Source organism: Bacillus rossius, chromosome 3 (assembly GCF_032445375.1).
Source record: "Bacillus rossius redtenbacheri isolate Brsri chromosome 3, Brsri_v3, whole genome shotgun sequence".
Classification (NCBI taxonomy): Eukaryota; Metazoa; Arthropoda; class Insecta; order Phasmatodea; family Bacillidae; genus Bacillus; species Bacillus rossius.
The window spans coordinates 77,359,521-77,375,025 of NC_086332.1; the positions used below are offsets into that span (position 1 = coordinate 77,359,521).

General features: G+C 37.9%; 1 protein-coding gene across 2 annotated transcripts in view; it reads left to right on the forward strand.

The window, feature by feature from the left end:
* The window catches only part of LOC134530932 (1-phosphatidylinositol 3-phosphate 5-kinase), a 129,121-nt gene that overhangs the window by 64,485 nt on the left and 49,131 nt on the right, over positions 1 to 15,505 (forward strand). For both annotated transcript variants that reach the window (XM_063366252.1, XM_063366251.1), the window contains exons 16-19: positions 5,862 to 6,145; positions 6,431 to 6,680; positions 9,486 to 9,664; positions 11,295 to 11,470. In XM_063366252.1, coding sequence (XP_063222322.1) covers positions 5,862 to 6,145; positions 6,431 to 6,680; positions 9,486 to 9,664; positions 11,295 to 11,470 — 889 coding nt within the window. The remainder of the gene's footprint in view (positions 1 to 5,861; positions 6,146 to 6,430; positions 6,681 to 9,485; positions 9,665 to 11,294; positions 11,471 to 15,505) is intronic.

Below are 15,505 nucleotides of genomic sequence, written 5' to 3' on the forward strand. Positions count from 1 at the left end.
TGAAAGTTATTTCAGATTTTTAAAAAAAAATTTAACGCTAATCCGTACACTACATATTTACCTTGTCTATCGTGGATCATAAGACAGTCATGCAGTTTACTTACATCACTGTTGCACTCCTATTATGCAAAATCCTTTAGAATTTGCATCTAAATTATACACTTTAATTATCTGTGAAAGTTTTGCAACATCCTATAAGCCAGGATGGTCTAGCTATTTTATAAGCCAGGATGGTCTAGCTATTATAATACATTTCGTAGATTTCTGACATTGTGTGGCCATCACATCTCATCCCGTCGGTTACAGCGTGATGAAGACCTACGCCAAAATTTCCTTTATTGTTAAGAGTCCGAAGGGCTTAACAAGCAGGTCTGCTATTGGCCGGATAAATAAAATAATTTAAAATAACCTAAACTTAATTGTGATAAGCCGAAACAGTCTGAGATTCTTGTATACGTTAAGTAATTATCAAATAAAATTAAATAGTGTCCAAAGAATAATAATACTGCCAATGAGTCAGGAAAAAATATCAGATTAATCATAAAATAAACATAAAATTTCTATAGGTACATACAGGTTTAGCGCTGTGGAACTTGCTAAGATATAATGAATGTTTTATGCAATTGTTCCGTTACTTAAAGTAACATTGCCATATTTATATTACTCATTTTATAAATCTGTACTGGATTAAAAGAATCAGTACACCTTTATAGTGAGATATAGAGCCAAAATTTTATAGTGTTTTAAAAAAGGATATTTCATCATTAAAAATAGTTGATGTTTTCTTCTTCATTATTAAAAATCAAAACAAATTATAGTAATTATATATCAAACATAATTACATTCATCAACTGCTTCAACAATTTCTGGTTAAACACTTAAAATTTAATATAAAACAATGCTACAAAATTATTTATTGAGACTAAGTTAAACAAAAACCTTCAACTAAATATTCAATATTATTCTGTAATGTTCCTTAGTTTACAAGAAAATTATGAATATGAAAATAAATAGTACAGCTAAACATTTTTTTTTTAATGTTATATCCAGAGCCAATATTTTATTATTTTTTTATTTTGACAAGTTTCATTATCGTGCAGTAATAAATAAAATTACCCACATATAAATACAAGATATTCTGTAACCTTTACTTATCAAGTCAAGCAGTTGGGAAATTCTTTTTTGATAAATGATGTTGGTTTCAATAATATTCCAACTTTTAAGGGCTGCTTAGGACTTGTGTAATTACTGCCAGCACATTGAATTGTTTCACCAGCTGTCACGGATGTCCTAGCAAGGCTTAATTTAGGCATTTGAAATCAGGTCCCTAGGTTTTTAAGAAGTCTTTACAGTTCCTAAACATTTAAAATAAAATGTATGCTGTCGAGAAACAGGAAGAACTTGCTTAAGAAGTAAACATGAGTTTCAATGTTAATGTTTTGGCTGAAGTTGTGAAACGGTTGCCACGACCACATCCCTGATTATTATGAAAAACTAAATGAAAGTAATTTTTTACGAGGTATCAGTTGAAGAATAATGTTGTCCATAGAGTTATGCTACACATGAAAAATTATTTGTAATTCCTTTCTGACAGGATTAGAAAGAAGAAGAAAAAATTTTATGTGTAATTTATTTTTAAATTTTATTATTTGGTAGATAACATCTGAATAAAACACTTCGAAAATTATCAAATTTTGAGGTAGGTTTTGTTTAGGAATATATTCCGGTGCTAAACAGTATGCCATAAAAATCTTCCTGAGATTTGCATATAGAAAAATAAGCACTAAATGGTTCAAGACAATATTAAAACACTAACAGACTTTGCAAACACATTTTATGCACCAAGTAAATAATACCATCAAGGAAATGCATTTTATTACAAAATAATTTTGTAATTTGCTGATTATATTTAAAGTACATACTAAACATTCTCTTTTCAGTTTTCAATTTCATTGTAGTTTGTATTTTAATTATTGTTTCATATTATTACTGTGTATGTGTTTGGAATTAATTTATAATTTTCTTGTAGTCTGCTACTATTGCTTTCATCTGTGTATGAATTTTGTATAAGTGTGTGTACTTACTGTAACTCATTATACTGTTTATAATTTTTTCTTTTCTTTTTTCTTTCAAGTTAATTATGTTCATATGGAATTTATGGAAAGCAAACAAATAAATAACCAAAATGAAGAATGAATTAGTCCAAAGAGTAAAGTATTTTACAGGTTGTCCTATCAAAAGATAATAATGTGGGGAAAGAAATTTTACTATTATATCAACTTTCAACAATAACATTTTCTGACACACCAAATTCAAACTCTTTTCAAATACAACTCCTTTCCATCAAAGCAAATGTGTTTAAAAGGGTTGAATAAATTTTTATACCTGAACTTGATCCACCTCCAGTTTTCATGAGATTAATTTTCTCATTGGAATATTATATTTGCATCACATTTTAACTGATTAAGTTTCTTTAGACATCCTTTAGAGCACCTACAGAGGACCTTACATTGAAATTAAACACCAACATCTCCCATGCCGCATCCTTTTCTTTACTTGAAACAGCATCAGTCCGCTTAATTCCTATTTCAGTTTTGTACCTCTCAACTAAGCTCAGGACCTTCATTTTATCATCTGTAGAAAAATTTTATGTCCTTATTGTTTTTCTTTCTGACATTTTCATGGTTAAATCTGAGCTCAAATTATCCAACTTTTCTAGAAATGTAAATACACAAAAAACACCAAAATACAAAATACCGCAAACAGAATGAACATTCTGTATTTTTATTTTTTATTATTGGCTAGTATGTATCAAGTGACAACTTTTTCAAAGTACTAACCTGAAAATTATTACTGCTTTTATTTGTACGAAACATTACTCTGTGATAAGTGGATGTTACGATGGTGAAAACCAATTTTCTATTAACTTTAAGGATCGCCTAAGCTTAAGTGTTCCCTTGCAGATGGTATGTTTAGAAGACGATGGTGAAAACGGCAGTGTGTGTTTTAATTTTTTTTCTGGTGCCAACAAATTTTCAATTTAAGTTCACTTTTGGTCACTATCTTATTTCTTCAATACTATTAATATGAATCAAAAATCAATATGCTATGGAAAGACCGGATTTATAGCTATTCGCTATGTAATCTTGACTAGTCATTTAAGATGCATGTAATCTGATCCATCAAGAAAATTAAACAGTTTTAAGTAGGAGTACAGAAGAATTATTTTGAGTATTATAAAGTTAAGCAGTAGGGGTTTTAACCCCCTTTTTATTTGCCTTATCATATTTCTTCATACCTGAGCTAAAAAAATTAAGGTAACTCAAATGGTAGTTCAAAAGTATATACAGTAGAACCTCTTTAAGTCGAACCTCGATAAGTCGAAAACCTCGCAAACTCAAAAAAATGGCGTGTTCCCTTCCATTAAATCCCCAAAACCTCCATTGCTTGAAATCTCAACCCTCTTATTAGTCAAAATAATCAGTGAGTCCCTCCAAGCCATTTTGGTAAAGATTTTCCCTCCATAACTCGAAAAATTAAATTGGACCACTGTATCTCGAACATAGCAATGTTTTATTTTACAACCTTTACAACTCAATTATTTGAAACTTATTACCTCTATAGTTCGAAAAATAATAAGTTTACCAACTTTAAGAATTTGTCGATAATGTAAGTACACCATTGTTTCTTAGAAATCAATTTAGGAGTATGTATACAGTAAATAGGATTACCACAAATTTATGACACGTGTTTGCTTGCTTGGTGTCAGGTGTTTAATTTTATTATTTTTGATTTCATTTGAACTTAAGCGAAGCAAGTCATTTGTTGTCGACTGTTAACGACTGCTACACATCAATTTGTACAACAGTTTACAAATAAAATTGTTAAAACATGAGTGCTGTGAAACGTAAACTGAAAACTTTGAGTCTCGCTGAAAAATTGTAAGTGCTCTGAATCAGGAATATCCTTTAAGGACTTTGTTAAGTGTGATGATGGAATTATGACTGCTGGGACATTATCTGATGACGAAATTATCGATTCAGTAGCTCAGAAAACCTATACTAATGATTTAGATGACATGGAAGACTCGAACAATACTACATGCGCTCCATAGGTATCTATCAAAGAGGCAAGAACCGCATTGAATACTTTATGGAATTTTATAGAGCAAACCAGCAACTCTGAGGAACAAGAATTTTCTTCTCTTTATATCTTAGACAAAGCTATAGATAGAGAACAACCGAATCATCTGAAGCAAAAAAAAATTACTGACTTTTTTTAGTGCCATATTTTTTTATTTCAAGGATGTTTTGAAATAATGTTGATTTATAATAAATAAATTATGGTTGTCACCTCTGTATTTTGAATTTTTATTTATTTTACTCTCTAACTCAAAATGTATAAGAATGAATCTCAACCTCTTTATGTCGAATCAAAATCCGTTTAAGTCGAAATACGCCATAAGTCGAAAACTCTATAACTTGAATTTTTTGGCGTCTCCCTTCGAGTTCGACTTACAAAGGTTCTACTGTAATGAACTTATCTCACCATTGTTTTGGAACCACTCTTCTAGTACCAATTTTATAATATAGTGCTACTTATATTTACACAAAAAATTTACAACTTTATTTAACCTTAGTTTTTTCTGTAAACTAGGCTATAAGCATATCCCTTACAAAATATTTGTCAGGGAAATGTCTGTAATCTGGCATTCTTAGGTTCCGCACATTCTGTTATCTGGCATTCTAAGGTTCCGCACATTCTGTTATTTGGTACCAAGTGAGCCACCATGTCACATTACCTTCTTGCCAGCGTTTTTAGTTCGCGGAATGTTTATTTTTACTGTTGGTTTTCAGTTCAGTACAGGGTTTCTATTGAGTTTCATTTCAGATGTTGAACATTTCCATAGTGATTATTTGAAGAGAATCTTTATAAATCACAGACAGAACATAATGTCAGAGACTTTTTAAAACAGTTATGTTCATCTGTTTTTTTTTCCCCTACATAAAACCTTTTTACAAACTACAAGTTATTTTGAATACTTTTATACTGCATATTAATTTTTCTTTAGTATTCTTGTTAAAACTAGATTGACATTCGGTAATCCGCTAAACTCGATCAAGAATGGCTGTGATCCCGAACGTGCTGCTTTAAAGACTTTCACTTTATTAAGTATTAATAAGAATAAAATTAATTCTTTCAAGTGTACTGTGGAACACAAGGCAACTAAATATATATTTTGGCTTTTACATTGCTGTTAAATGTTTTTAATCTAGGATGTTTCTATATAACATTGCTAGAGATGTCATTGTTTAAGTAAAATGTCTCAAAAGTCTCAGTGAGATGGTATACTTCTGCCGTTGGTATGTTGGGTGTGATTGGTTGACTGGCAGTGGGGTAGTGTGTGTAGTGTGTGTAGTGTGTGTATATGTGTGTATATGTGTGTTATTTTGTTAGAGATTATTAATTTATATTTATTAAAAATTATGTATAAGTAGTCACTTAAGGCTTTACCTTACTTGCAGATTTTCTTACTTCAAAATTTAATTAAGAAACATTTTAAAAATGAGACTTTTAAAGTAACATTACATGCATTTCTCACCTGCGAAAATACACAAAATTAATTTCTAATGTGTGTGTTCTTTATGTAATCATGAAAAAGAAAAGTTACTTGCTAGAATTTTATAAATAGCTGATACTGTACAACCTAAATGCTGCAACTAATTCATAGTAAAGAATAATATTCAATGTTTACATAGTGTGACATTCTTTGGGAATTGCTCTAAAGTAAGTTATGTCTTGAAATGAAATAACTCAACATGACGATTGAGATCAAGTCTTTAGGAGTGTTGTGTTGGCAGCTGCTTGCGAAGCACCAGTTTGTCGACGCCAAGCTGACAGCAGCCGCAGAGAGCCGGGAGGTGCAGACAATGCTGGCCCACTACCGGGCATGCGGTGGTCGCCTGCTGCCCCCGGGGCACTGTGGCGGGGCGGAGCCCCCCGGGAGGCAGGAGCCCTTGGGTCCGGCGCCGGGCCCTCCTCCCCCGGACGCCCTGGACGTGACGCGGCATCAGCACCTGGCCGTGCTCTTCTGCAGCTACTCCCAGGAGTCCAACAACACGCCGGCCTTCTGCGTCAATCCGTGGTGAGTGTTGCAGCGTCCGCCGAACGAGCAGCGCTGCGGTGAGACACTAGACTTTGATTCCAGAGCAACGGGGTTCAAATCCTGGTTTTGTCGCAAAATAACTTCGGGTAAAGAGATTGTTCGTTACAATAGGCCATGGCTAACTCCTGTCCTAAAATTCGTAGTCAGTAACGTATACATTTCTGTTTATTATGACTTCACTGTCAACAAGTTGTCTAAATAAAATGAAAAATAAGATACTAAATGCATAGATGATGAATGTTTACTGGATGATATGTTTGACAGGATTGTTTTCATGGACTTCTATGGCCACAACGACATCCCCCTGGGCAGCTTCCTGGAGCGGTACTGTTTCCGCAAGTCGTACGTGTGCCCGTCGGAGTCGTGCGACACGCCCATGCTACAGCACGTCAGGCGCTTCGTGCACAACCAAGGTTGCGTGCACATCACGCTGCGGGAGGTCGACTCCAACCTGTTCGACTCTGCCGACAGCAGCCACATTTTCATGTGGAGCCTCTGCAGCAAGTGTAAGTCGGTGAGTCCTAGCCTCCTCTCTGCATTGGGGAGCCAGCATGCAATTTGTATCATAGTTACACAATCCATTTGGGTTTTGGCGGTTTTTGTGAAAACAGTGCAGCGGTCAGGTCCCGCTACTTCAAGCAGCGCGCCGGGGCGTCAACGGCCTCTCCCACCCTTCTTTTCCCTTCCCTGCTGTTGTGATGTGCTTTGCTTCTAGCCTCCTCTACCGGGGTTAGCGCATGCGCGGTGGTCCGCGCAGAGCCTTTATTAGAGGTTGCTCAGCTCTTTGAAAGGCTTATTAATTTTTGTTTTTCATTTAGGGCACTTCGTTGACAGGCCGAGGGAGCGATCTTGGGGGAAAAATAATGTAAGTTCAAGTTATTTCCGGGAGTAAAAAATTACATCTGGATATAATGTTAAGTGCGTGGGATGTAAAAGTATCTTTTTGGAAATTCATTATTTTGTGCTATTCTGCCCCGCGAGGTTGACTCGTTTGCAATTATTCTAGTCTTAGTATTATTCAATATTCACGTTTACCGTTTATTTGTCAGCATAGTTATGGGCCTAGTCCCATTCAATTGAGCGTGATAGGGCTTGATTTCCTGTCGTTCTGCTTGCACTTCAATGTATATTTATGGGGATTACTACATTATCTTTACGGGTTACCCTTTCACAGTTAGTTTAAATGTTTTATTATTTCAGTGTTGCTGTATTTAAATGTACTCCTTTGTGCTTGTACGCAAACCAATGGTAATAATTAAGTGAAGCATCTTTGTTAATCCTTAATGTGTGGGAAAGTGTAACTTGTACTTGTTATTAGGGATTTCTGCATCCTTATTCTGTTGTCCCACGCGCATACACACATGTGCAAGTTTTGTAATTCTTATTGATGCTTATAAAGAATTGTTTTTCTCTAGGTCTGTTTGCACGTCTATAAGTATTTGTTATTGAGAAGTGCATTAATTAAATGTATCCTTATATCATTTATTTTTTTGAATCTCAGGTTTCTTGTGTGTTCACCTTTAAATGCACCTAAAATACACGATCCGTGCTGAATATTTAAATTCAGCCCTTCCCCATTACACCTTGATATCTTGTCCTGGCAGTTAAAAGTCATGTCAGTATCCGCTTAGTTAGGGCTTTGTAAAGGCTTTCAACAGTCAGCAGATTTTCAATTCATTACTTGACAGCACTGCAGGAGTTTGTGCTATGCTCAGGCCATGCTTCATCCTTTCCAACCTGAAGGGCAGCCATTGGACAGTTACACAGTTCAGTTTGTATTTGACATTTTTGTTTGGAATGATCACTAGGATATATCTGCATATCCCAAGAACATGCCTTATGGAGATGACTGGGTAACTATGGGAGACTAGGTAGAATAAGCCTGTTTGTGTCTATGGTAGTCAGACACTGCATTTTGAAGCAGAAAGGTAAAGAGACACTGCAGTGCTTTCTTAAACACAAATAAATTTCCTTCAATGGCAAAATTTTTGCCCAGCATGGTATTAAACATGAAATTTTTATTTCACAAGTACTTCTTTCAATACTAATGGTCATATCACATACATTTACTACTTTTTGGCTACTGAGTTAAAGCTACATCCATGAAAATGATGGTGTGCTCAATGTTTTGGTATGCCTTATTGCAGCAGTCTTCAAGGGTGATTAACAACAGTTGTTTATTTGGCCGCGAAAGCCTATTATCTAGATCAAATCCAGTTTAAAATATATATATATATAATAGTGTTTGCTGTGTAAAAGTATTGATGCTTGATAATTAGTGCTGTGGTGGAAAGCAAATTATTTTTCATCAAAGTTTTTTTTCCCCAATGTGTTATTTTATTACTGTTATTAGCATATGACTACATACAATGTCATAAAATGGCAATTGTGTAAATCATTGATTTTAACTAGTTTAAGTAATTGAATTTTTTTAATAATTGTTGTTTATTATGTTTCATAAATACATAAACAAGTTAGTTTCACTTTGTAGGTATATTTTTTTAATCATAATCAAACCATTTAAGAAATTTAAATTTTAAGAACAAAACTGTTACAACACACTGCAGCCAATTTCTAACTGCCTTTGTAAACAAAATTAGCTACTACTATTGTGTTTTGCTTAGTTCTTCTTTTAAACTTATTTTACACATTGTTGGCTTCATAGCTACCTCTTGTGTAGCCTCTCTAGGGGTTTACTGTTTGCAACGTCTTCGAGTGTTTCACAAGTTCTGACTATTATTCTGGTACATCTAGATTCTGCATGTTTGATGTTTATTGTTCAGTGTATCTAAGTCTAGATTCAATTTTACGATTGTAAAAAATGGCAGGTATTGGTAGTCCAAGAGTGCTTCATATTTTTCCATAATTGGTTTTAGTCATTGCTCTGCTCCAAATTTTTATTTTTTATTTCCTTTTATGCTGAATTACAGGAAATGGTTAGGTACCATTCCTTCCATGGAATTCTCTGTACTTTCTTTACATATAACTTTTGACATTGGCTGATTTTGGCTTGTTTTCTGTGTGTTTGTGTGTTCAACATTCTTTGTCTGTTCTTCGGGTTTTCTCAATGACATATAGTGCAAACTAGCAATGGTGTATGTCCAAAGTAATGATTTCAATCAGTCTTCCGCATCGTGCATGAATCATTCAAGAAATGTACCATTTCTAAAGCTCATTGTGAGGTGCAGTGTATATGTTTACTTTATTGTGCACTTATGTAAATTTTAAACTTTTACTTGTGGAAGGGCTAAACATTGGCTGTGGATGTGCACAGAACAACATTGCCAAAGGGATAATCTGCACTTGCTGTGTTTCGCAGGGAACGCCTGTGGTGCGGATGTCCGATGACACTTGGTCCTTCTCGTTTGCCAAGTACTTGGAGCTTCGCTTCCATGGCCACATGTACAGGCGTCGCGGGAGGGATGCCGACTGCCAGCACTCGCTACATCATGACCACTACCAGTACTTCAGTTCCAAGAACGTGGTGGTTTCTTTCAAGTGAGTGTGTCACCGGTCAAACACACGTGTGGTCTCATTTAAGTTTTAATGCGCATTAGTCATTTATGTTTAGCTTGTGGTAAAGTTCTGGGAAAATAGTGGAATTTCGATTAATATTAGCAGTTATTGAAAGTATTATTATTAGTTAATATTATTATAGTTAATAACATAAGGTCATTATCGTAGTACTCGTGATATTAAGACTATTTTTAGGTTCTGTTGTACCAGAATGTTACAGTGAAACCCTGATTATCCGTTTTCCAATGGACCATGAGTAAAAAACGGATAATCCAGGAAATCCTACAATGTGGGAACACACTCTAAAGTTACCAAATGCACAATGTATGTACTATTGCAAAAACTTTCAGTGAATCAGTTAGGTATTTCCATAAACTGACACCAGCAGCACACTATATACACTATCAATATTGGAAAATTATACTTCCTTAATTTTTTTAAATGAACAAAACAAAATAAACTTTAAATTTGTATGTTTTAATCAAGTAATTACGTATGTATTATTCAAAATTTAAAAGGTACATACTCACCACAAGTTATAAGATGCACACTTCTTTCTTATTTATAATGCAGAGAAATTATAAGATGAGTTTTTATGCAGCAAAATATTTTTGGTGTTGGTAATCACAAGTTTGTTAAGAGTCGATGGAGGAATACCATAGCGCTTTGCCAAATCAACCCGTTTTTCGCCTGGATTTTTTTCAACGGCATTTATAATTTCTAAACGCTCTTTAATGGTTTTAACCTCTTTTGTAGGCCGATACATATCAATGATCCTTTACAAATTTCACACGTGCATTAGAGTTAAATGCGTAAAGCTAATTTACCGTAAACAAAGAAAATCTCACGCATATACGGCCGGCCACGGAAACGCTAGGATGAACAATTTTGTCTATGTTTCTCGCAGGATTTTACTGTCGCTAAATAGAAACGTGTTTACGTTGGGCTAGTATGTACAGTATATCGACCACGGTTATATTGTTGTGTCGATTATCACACAAAGCAAGAACTATCGTGCGAGCGTTAGCTTTCGTCTGTTGTTTTATCGAAGTTGGTGAACCTGTTACCAACAGCGTCATGCTCACTTTATTCGTTTTCTTTTAGTAATGGCCGCCATATGTAAATATTGGTATTGCGTGTCGTGTAGACACGCGTAAACTGGAATATTTCTCGGGAATTAGAATGTGAAATCGGTAAAAAGCCTGTAAAGTTCAACCCGTTAAACCGGGTAAAAAAATATTCGTAAACGATGGAAACGGGATTTTTTTAACATTGTTCTTGCGGGATTTTTTCGGGACCACGGACATTGAACAAATAAAACCGGGAAATTCTACAATGTGGGAACGAATAAACGAGGTTTCACTGTATTGTTATCAATGAGGCTTTGATAGGTTTCAGTTTTTTCTCGAGAACTTTGTGATGAACATTTCCTTCCTCCCCTCCCCCTTTCCATTTCACCCACTCCAATCATCCTTCTGTCTTCCCTTGTTTCTGTGCAGTGTAGTGTAGATTAGTGATGTTCCTCGTATGTTAAATGGGGGCGAAGAGTGAGAAATAGTGAATGCTATAGTTTCTAAGAGTGATTATGATGTGTATGTGGCTGTCTGTGCAGATACTCCAGCGTGGTGATGTGGGAAGTGTCGCTGCCACCCTCTGCCATAGAGCTGGCCACGGACCCCTGGCAGCAGAGCAACATCATTGAGGACGTGAAACAATTGGCCCTGAAAGGCTACGAGGTCTACTGCCTTATCATGGACCGCCTGGCTGCCTTGGAGTCTGATGTTGAAAGTGAGCCTTGGGGTCCACCTAGTAAGAGGTTTTTTGTGTTAGTTAGGTGGGATGATAAGTACGACGCTCGCTGGGTCTTCTAGCGTTATCGCCTCTGAGCACAAGGCTCTGGACTGGTGCACAGTCTTGTCGTCTTGCATAGGGAAACTATGAGATTTGAACTGTGACCAAAACAATATACAGTAGAATCCCGCCGATGCGACCCTCCTCTGATACGTCCATTCCGTTTATACAACAGATTTTTGAGAAACCGTGAAAAATTTAAGCAGAAAAAGTCGAAAATTTGAGTAAAATCTGCTGAAAAACCAAGTCTTTTACACTTTGTTGGGTGCTATGTGTTCACGTTTATCTTGGCGGGAGCTGTACTGTAAGCAGGCAGGCATACAAAAGACGGCTAAAAATAGATACCACCCCTCTAGACTGTCCATCCGGCAGTGTCTAGCCAAGCTCGGCGCGTCCACTATCGCACGAAAAGCCGTCTCAGCTGTCATGTTATCTTACCCGCCCGCACGAAAGGCCACTTTGGTAGCTTCTGCGAGAGCATAAGAAACTCGTCCGGCCAGGCTGGCGGTAGCGGCGGCTTGACGTCATACGTGACGTGACGCTTACCTCTCCCATCCCCTGCTAATTCTTCAAGGCTCATCTCTCCCAGAGCCACAAACCATGTAAAAACACCCCCCACCTCCTTTTCCAACTAACATTTCAACACATTCCCTCCCTTATTTCAACCTTCTGCGTGAGAAACTGTCAGCATCCTCCTTCCCACCCACACCGCGTGCGACAAAAGCCAGGTTGTATAGTCCATTCTTGGTAAAATAAATATTTTTATGGGCTTATACGACTGTCCTTCGCCGTTATTAAATACTTTATAAGTTTAAGTTATTATGATACAATTTTTTTATTAGTCACACAGTAGTTTCTGCTGAAAAATCACTAATACCTTGAATTTTATTGAATATAAAAATTTAGCAGGGCCGTAAATATATTTATTTTACTGCATAGTTAATTTCCAACTGCATTCCAAAGTGGTTTTTTTTTTTACGCTGTGAAGGGACGTGGAAAAGATAATTGCTTGAGCTGTCAAAATAAACATCGCTGACGGCAAGGGCGGGAGCGCATCCTGTCGGTCTGTCACTGTGATTATCTACTCGAATAACATGTCGCAGCATTTCAGGATAGCATTGTTCTTATATCTTTCGTTTATAGCCGAATTTTTTCTGCCTGATCCACACAAGTTCCTTCGCCATGTTTTGAACGAAAATAACAACCAGCCGGCTAGCATAGCCGAACTTGCGTGACGCAAATTCATTTAGCGCGAGTATTTTATGTATTTGGATATATTTGGGGGGGGGGGGGGGGGGGGTGTATTGGCCCGAATTCTCTATTGCGACCATTCCGTTTATAAGTCCGTTTTTCCGGAAACCGTGAGGGGTCGCATCAGCGGGATTCTACTGTATAATGGAGAAATGAAGATAAACGTGTAATGTAGGTATCTTGAGTGCTTTCAAAAATCTACACAGGATGTTTTAATAATTTTGAAAACACATGTTATGGGCATTTTCACTCACCAAAAATTAAAGTTTAAAAACGAAATACTGCCCTCATCACATTCTTAAATCCCATTGGTAAACAGATGCCACTCACATATCTTTAGCAGGTTTCATAGCTTGTGGTTTTCTTTCAAGCTCAGCACACCATATATGTTCCCAGATAAGCAGGGTCCCTAATATGTTACCAAAATGGAGCAAGGTTGCTGTTTAGTAACCCACTGGACTCGCTTTCCAGAGGTCAGAGGTTTAATTCCCTGTCCGGCCATCATGATTTAAGTATTCTATGGTTTATTATAATCACTTCACGTGAATGCTGGGTTGGTTACTTATGAAATGCCAAAAACCAGGGAAAAAGTAGAACTGACACATCATGAGGGAAAAGCGCGCTATCTTTACTGACACAATACTAGTTTTGAGGTATTGAAGCATCAAAAGTCCCACCTCTAATTTAAATGAAGTGCAATAACTGAAATTTTTCATCCAATAACAGACACTCCTATTGTATCAAATGAGAAACCATAGTTAATGGAAACTTTTTCATTTTATATTATAGTGTCCTTACAGACTAAACTAAATCATTTCTTGAAAACAAAACTCCTAATTAATCAAACAAGATTCCCATTAAATTTACCCAAACTCTACTAGTTTTCAGAAAGCATTTATTAATCAAAAAATGCTTGATTTATTGGGCAAAAATTTATCACCCTCATCTCAACAACTGTGGGTGAGGCGGCAGGTAGGTGAATTGTCTTTTGTGCTGTCCCGCCACAGGGCAGCTGGGTGGTGGTCTTAATGGGCCAGGATCCTCTGATTGAGGACCGGGGCTCTGGCGACTGGCCTTGTAGGGGCGCAGGCCGGGCAGAAGGTTTCGACCCGGCACTGCTCCGTGCCGGGGGAACTCACGTTCCTAGAATGGCGTGGCGGACAACCAATAGTGACAGTTGAGCGGGCACCCATGTCGCTCGCTCCAGCAGGGCGATGGAAAAGCCTGACTACCCAAGACTGCCCGAACCCCAGGTACCATTTCAGCAGGGTCGGCGGTAACCAGGTTACAGGCATGCATGGGGTCCCTAATAAATTATCTCTCCAAAGGAGAGGCGAGGTTGCTAAGGTGACCCAAAAAAGGGCCTCAAGGTCCCGCTTGCTATAGATGTGCAGCCGCCTGGTTTTTGTTGGGACATTGACAGGGCCCCCCTCTTTGGCCAACAAGGCTAGAAAGGAATTCCACGCTTTACTCCCCTGAGGTGGCAATAGGCGTATAAGGCCAGGCAGGGTAGAAGCTGGGAAGAGGTGAAGTTAGGGGTGATTGCGGCTGCTGAGGTCCGGCTGACCAGGCGTGTGGTGTGCTGTAGTTTAGTGTCCTTAACCTACTACCCTCTCCTCAGGCCTGACCAGTTTCCTGAGTGGACCAATGTCTCTGGATACTCTCAGTCCTGCTTGAACTGCAACTATGGCGGTGGATTCGCAGTGGACCAATGTCACTTGATGTCCGGCTGCTGAGGAACCACTGCGCTGCTATGTCGATGTGGGTCGAGGTGTGGTGTGAGGGTCGAATCCAGGTCACCAGACCGTTTTACCTGTCTCTTCCCTCGAATCAGCAGGACGCCGGCGAAGGGCCTGGGTAGGTGTCAGATAACATAATAGAATGAGAGGTAGTGCCATATCGAACAGAAAGGCATAATTACAGTCACAAGGGATTTTTCAATATGAAATATACCTTCCTCCCTCTAGTCAGCCTTAAAGGGTTGCCCTAAACTGCCCTAAACTGGCTCTACTCACGACTGGTAGATGTGGTCGGCGGCAGCATTTAGAGGTGGTGCCAGGGCGCTAGGCTTCTAGTGGCGGCAGGCGGCGGGGCAGCCGGTGGCGCAGGCAGCAAGAGCATAAGAGGGTGCTGAGGGGCTTGCTTCCCCCCGGAACTATGCTGCCGATCCATCATTTGACATCCGGGGCATTTATTGTGAGCTAGGCCTGTTGGATGAGTTTGGCACACGGGCAAGTGTATGCGCTGGTATGTTGTGTTATGCTAGATAACGTTACATTTTGGTGTTTGGCAGGAGAGGGAAGCTCTCCACCGGTTAATTGGCTATCTAGTGTGATGTAGTGTCATGTTGGTGAACAGTAGAGGCTCGTAAGTGTGCTGAAAATAAAAGTGTCCTTTTTAAATTGGGGTGAGGCATGTAGTGTAAAGTTGTGCGAGCCACTGCAACATAGTTGAACCAGACTCGCAGAGGTATATCATCGTGAGGTTGTGTTGCTGGATGGTAAAATTTACATGGTTTACTATACTACTAGCCACCGTATGGACTGAACTGCTTCGCTCCAGTAACAATGCATTCGAAGGTAGGCTAAACTATTTGCTTCTGTAGAAGACCCATTGGGCCCTTTTCATCGTAGTCCTCAAACGAAAGGTTAAAATGTTAAAATTAGTAATTATTCCCATGTGTGAGCAACCCAAGCATGCCTTTTTATACCGTCCTGGGCG